This window comes from Rhea pennata, unplaced genomic scaffold, assembly GCF_028389875.1.
Source record: "Rhea pennata isolate bPtePen1 unplaced genomic scaffold, bPtePen1.pri scaffold_193, whole genome shotgun sequence".
NCBI lineage: Eukaryota > Metazoa > Chordata > Aves > Rheiformes > Rheidae > Rhea > Rhea pennata.
In genome coordinates, this window is record NW_026907661.1 from 23,396 (window position 1) to 29,395 (window position 6,000).

The 6,000-nt window shown below is 69.3% G+C and overlaps 1 protein-coding gene across 1 annotated transcript in view; it reads right to left on the reverse strand.

Moving 5' to 3' along the window:
- The window catches only part of MVP (major vault protein), a gene marked incomplete at its 3' end in the record, with an annotated part of 28,580 nt that extends 23,392 nt beyond the window's left edge, over positions 1-5,188 (reverse strand). Inside the window, exon 1 of the mRNA XM_062601023.1 lies at positions 4,997-5,188. Within this exon, the coding sequence (XP_062457007.1) occupies positions 4,997-5,170 (174 nt within the window). The remainder of the gene's footprint in view (positions 1-4,996) is intronic.
- Positions 5,189-6,000: the final 812 nt, after the last annotated feature.

Here is a 6,000-nt window from a genome sequence, read left to right on the forward strand (position 1 = left end):
GTTGGGGAACGTCAAGGATGGAGGGACACCAAGGGGCGCCCTGGAGATGCGTGGGGATGGTGGGGGACACCAAGGATGGGGGGGGATGCCCAGGACACCAAGGGACGCCCTGGAGATGCGTGGAGATGGTGGGGGACACCAAGGATGGGGGGGGACGCCCAGGACACCAAGGGACGCCCTGGAGATGCGTGGGGATGGTGGGGGACATCAAGGATGGGGGGGATGCCCAGGACATGGGGTGACGCCCGAGGGACGTTGGGGGACGTCAAGGATGGAGGGACACCAAGGGACGCCCTGGAGATGCGTGGGGATGGTGGGGGGCATCAAGGATCGGGGGGACGCCCAGGACACGGGGTGACGTCAAGGATGGAGGGACACCAAGGGACGCCCTGGAGATGCGTGGGGATGGTGGGGGACATCAAGGATGGGGGGGACGCCCAGGACACGGAGTGACGCCCGAGGGACGTTGGGGGACGTCAAGGATGGAGGGACACCAAGGGACGCCCTGGAGATGCGTGGGGATGGTGGGGGACATCAAGGATGGAGGGGACGCCCAGGACACGGAGTGACGCCCGAGGGACGTTGGGGGACGTCAAGGATGGAGGGACACCAAGGGACGCCCTGGAGATGCGTGGGGATGGTGGGGGACACCAAGGATGGGGGGGATGCCCAGGACACGGGGTGACGCCAAGGGACGTTGGGGGACGTCAAGGATGGAGGGACACCAAGGGACGCCCTGGAGATGCGTGGGGATGGTGGGGGACATCAAGGATGGGGGGGACGCCCTGGACACGGGGTGACGTCAAGGATGGAGGGACACCAAGGGACGCCCTGGAGATGCGTGGGGATGGTGGGGGACACCAAGGATGGGGGGGATGCCCAGGACACGGGGTGACGCCAAGGGACGTTGGGGGACGTCAAGGATGGAGGGACACCAAGGGACGCCCTGGAGATGCGTGGGGATGGTGGGGGACATCAAGGATCGGGGGGATGCCCAGGACACGGGGTGACGTCAAGGATGGAGGGACACCAAGGGACGCCCTGGAGATGCGTGGGGATGGTGGGGGACACCAAGGATGGGGGGGATGCCCAGGACACGGGGTGACGTCAAGGATGGAGGGACACCAAGGGACGCCCTGGAGATGCGTGGGGATGGTGGGGGACACCAAGGATGGGGGGGACGCCCAGGACACGGGGTGACGCCTGAGGGACGTTGGGGGACGTCAGGGATGGGGGGACACCAAGGGACACCTTGGGGACACAGAGACACGGGGGGGTGGCTGAGGACACCCGGGGACATCCGGGGACACCTGAGGACACCCGGGGACACCAGGTGACACCTGCTGACACCCAGGGACACTCGGGGAAACCCAGTGACACCCGGCGACACCCGGGGACACCCGGTGACACCAGGGGACTCCTGGGGACACTTGGGGACACTCGGTGACACCAGGAGACACCTGGGACACTCGGTGACACCCGCTGACACCCGGTGACACCCGGGGACACCAGGTGACACCCGGTGACACCCGGGGACGGGCTGACATCGGGGGACGCCCTGGGGCACGGTGACGCGTGGGGACACGTGCAGCTGCCTATAGGTGACAACAGCCCCTATAAAGCCTACAGGAGCCATAGGAGCCCTTGGGTGAAGCACGGAACCTATAGAAGACCCTATAGGTACCGTAAAGACTCTATAAAAGCACACGCAAGTTACAGGACTTATAGATCCTATAGGTGCCCATGTGGCACCCAAAGGAGCTATAGGGCTTCATGGCACCTACAGGAGCGACACCAAACCACAGAGAACCTATAGCAGCTATAAGGGACAACGGGCCCTAAAAGAAACGTTGCGGCACGCACGGTTTCTACAGAAGCTATAAGGGCTAACGGAGCCCCTGGGGGATATAGGAGCCCATGGACGAACGAGAGGGAGCAACGGACCCTATAGAAACTATAGGAGCCCCCACATGCCTGAAGAATCTATAAAGAGTTGCTATGGATCCTATAGAGCACCACGGGCCGGGCACACCTCGAGGTCACCGTGCCGCAGCCGGGCCCTAGGGGCTATAGGGGCTATAGGGGCGGGCGCCGGCGGGGCTATAGGGGTCCGTAGGGGCTATAGGTACCTGCTGGAGCTGCTCGCCCGGGTAGAGCGGGAAGGGCTCCTGCGCCAGGCGCACCTCGAGGTCGCCGTGCCGCAGCCGGGCCCTAGGGGCTATAGGGGCTATAGGGGCGGGCGCCGGCGGGGCTATAGGGGTCCGTAGGGGCTATAGGTACCTGCTGGAGCTGCTCGCCCGGGTAGAGCGGGAAGGGCTCCTGCGCCAGGCGCACCTCGAGGTCGCCGGGACGCAGCCGGGCCCTAGGGGCTATAGGGGCTATAGGGGCGGGCGCCGGCGGGGCTATAGGGGTCCGTAGGGGCTATAGGTACCTGCTGGAGCTGCTCGCCCGGGTAGAGCGGGAAGGGCTCCTGCGCCAGGCGCACCTCGAGGTCGCCGTGCCGCAGCCGGGCCCTAGGGGCTATAGGGGCTATAGGGGCGGGCGCCGGCGGGGCTATAGGGGTCCGTAGGGGCTATAGGTACCTGCTGGAGCTGCTCGCCCGGGTAGAGCGGGAAGGGCTCCTGCGCCAGGCGCACCTCGAGGTCGCCGTGCCGCAGCCGGGCCCTAGGGGCTATAGGGGCTATAGGGGCGGGCGCCGGCGGGGCTATAGGGGTCCGTAGGGGCTATAGGTACCTGCTGGAGCTGCTCGCCCGGGTAGAGCGGGAAGGGCTCCTGCGCCAGGCGCACCTCGAGGTCGCCGTGCCGCAGCCGGGCCCTAGGGGCTATAGGGGCTATAGGGGCGGGTGCCGGCGGGGCTATAGGGGTCCGTAGGGGCTATAGGTACCTGCTGGAGCTGCTCGCCCGGGTAGAGCGGGAAGGGCTCCTGCGCCAGGCGCACCTCGAGGTCGCCGGGACGCAGCCGGGCCCTAGGGGCTATAGGGGCTATAGGGGCGGGCGCCGGCGGGGCTATAGGGGTCCGTAGGGGCTATAGGTACCTGCTGGAGCTGCTCGCCCGGGTAGAGCGGGAAGGGCTCCTGCGCCAGGCGCACCTCGAGGTCGCCGTGCCGCAGCCGGGCCCTAGGGGCTATAGGGGCTATAGGGGCGGGCGCCGGCGGGGCTATAGGGGTCCGTAGGGGCTATAGGTACCTGCTGGAGCTGCTCGCCCGGGTAGAGCGGGAAGGGCTCCTGCGCCAGGCGCACCTCGAGGTCGCCGTGCCGCAGCCGGGCCCTAGGGGCTATAGGGGCTATAGGGGCGGGCGCCGGCGGGGCTATAGGGGTCCGTAGGGGCTATAGGTACCTGCTGGAGCTGCTCGCCCGGGTAGAGCGGGAAGGGCTCCTGCGCCAGGCGCACCTCGAGGTCGCCGTGCCGCAGCCGGGCCCTAGGGGCTATAGGGGCTATAGGGGCGGGCGCCGGCGGGGCTATAGGGGTCCGTAGGGGCTATAGGTACCTGCTGGAGCTGCTCGCCCGGGTAGAGCGGGAAGGGCTCCTGCGCCAGGCGCACCTCGAGGTCGCCGTGCCGCAGCCGGGCCCTAGGGGCTATAGGGGCTATAGGGGCGGGCGCCGGCGGGGCTATAGGGGTCCGTAGGGGCTATAGGTACTTGCTGGAGCTGCTCGCCCGGGTAGAGCGGGAAGGGCTCCTGCGCCAGGCGCACCTCGAGGTCGCCGTGCCGCAGCCGGGCCCTAGGGGCTATAGGGGCTATAGGGGCGGGCGCCGGCGGGGCTATAGGGGTCCGTAGGGGCTATAGGTACCTGCTGGAGCTGCTCGCCCGGGTAGAGCGGGAAGGGCTCCTGCGCCAGGCGCACCTCGAGGTCGCCGTGCCGCAGCCGGGCCCTAGGGGCTATAGGGGCTATAGGGGCGGGCGCCGGCGGGGCTATAGGGGTCCGTAGGGGCTATAGGTACCTGCTGGAGCTGCTCGCCCGGGTAGAGCGGGAAGGGCTCCTGCGCCAGGCGCACCTCGAGGTCGCCGTGCCGCAGCCGGGCCCTAGGGGCTATAGGGGCTATAGGGGCGGGCGCCGGCGGGGCTATAGGGGTCCGTAGGGGCTATAGGTACCTGCTGGAGCTGCTCGCCCGGGTAGAGCGGGAAGGGCTCCTGCGCCAGGCGCACCTCGAGGTCGCCGTGCCGCAGCCGGGCCCTAGGGGCTATAGGGGCTATAGGGGCGGGCGCCGGCGGGGCTATAGGGGTCCGTAGGGGCTATAGGTACCTGCTGGAGCTGCTCGCCCGGGTAGAGCGGGAAGGGCTCCTGCGCCAGGCGCACCTCGAGGTCGCCGGGACGCAGCCGGGCCCTAGGGGCTATAGGGGCTATAGGGGCGGGCGCCGGCGGGGCTATAGGGGTCCGTAGGGGCTATAGGTACCTGCTGGAGCTGCTCGCCCGGGTAGAGCGGGAAGGGCTCCTGCGCCAGGCGCACCTCGAGGTCGCCGGGACGCAGCCGGGCCCTAGGGGCTATAGGGGCTATAGGGGCGGGCGCCGGCGGGGCTATAGGGGTCCGTAGGGGCTATAGGTACCTGCTGGAGCTGCTCGCCCGGGTAGAGCGGGAAGGGCTCCTGCGCCAGGCGCACCTCGAGGTCGCCGTGCCGCAGCCGGGCCCTAGGGGCTATAGGGGCTATAGGGGCGGGCGCCGGCGGGGCTATAGGGGTCCGTAGGGGCTATAGGTACCTGCTGGAGCTGCTCGCCCGGGTAGAGCGGGAAGGGCTCCTGCGCCAGGCGCACCTCGAGGTCGCCGGGACGCAGCCGGGCCCTAGGGGCTATAGGGGCTATAGGGGCTATAGGGGCGGGGCTATAGGGGTCCGTAGGGGCTATAGGTACCTGCTGGAGCTGCTCGCCCGGGTAGAGCGGGAAGGGCTCCTGCGCCAGGCGCACCTCGAGGTCGCCGGGACGCAGCCGGGCCCTAGGGGCTATAGGGGCTATAGGGGCTATAGGGGCGGGGCTATAGGGGTCCGTAGGGGCTATAGGTACCTGCTGGAGCTGCTCGCCCGGGTAGAGCGGGAAGGGCTCCTGCGCCAGGCGCACCTCGAGGTCGCCGTGCCGCAGCCGGGCCTGGCCGGCGCCGTCGAGCAGGGCGGCTCCGCCGGGCGCCCGGGCCGCGGGGTGCAGCACGGCGCAGTAGTGCCGCGCCGGCACCGTCACCATGCGGGCGGGAGGGAACGGCACCCTGCGGCGGGGGGGGTGGGGGGTGTAGCCCCATAGAGCCCCCCCCCCGGCACCCTTCCAGCCCCATAGAGCCCCCCCCCAGGCACCCTTCCAGCCCCATAGAGCCCCCCCCAGCACGCTTCCAGCCCTATATGGCCCCTTGCCCTCCCCCAGCCCCATAGAGCCCCCCCCAGCACGCTTCCAGCCCCATAGAGCCCCCCCCCAGGCACCCTTCCAGCCCCATAGAGCCCCCCCAGCACGCTTCCAGCCCTATATGGCCCCTTGCCCTCCCCCAGCCCCATAGAGACCCCCTCCGGCACCCTTCCAGCCCCATAGAGCCCCCCCCCGGCACCTTTCCAGCCCCAGAGAGCCCCCCCCGGCACCCTTCCAGCCCCATAGAGCCCCCCCCAGCACGCTTCCAGCCCCATAGAGCCCCCCCCCAGGCACCCTTCCAGCCCCATAGAGCCCCCCCAGCACCCTTCCAGCCCCATAGAGACCCCCTCCAGCACCCTTCCAGCCCCATAGAGCCCCCCCCAGGCACCCTTCCAGCCCCATAGATCCCCCCCAGCACCCTTCCAGCCCCATAGAGCCCCCCCCCAGCACGCTTCCAGCCCCATAGAGCCCCCCCCCAGCACGATTCCAGCCTTATATGGCCCCTTGCACTCCCCCAGCCCCATAGAGCCCCCCCCAGCACGCTTCCAGCCCTATATGGCCCCTTGCCCTCCCCCAGCCCCATAGAGACCCCCTCCGGCACCCTTCCAGCCCCATAGAGCCCCCCCCCCCGGCACCTTTCCAGCCCCAGAGAGCCCCCCCCCGGCACCCTTCCAGCC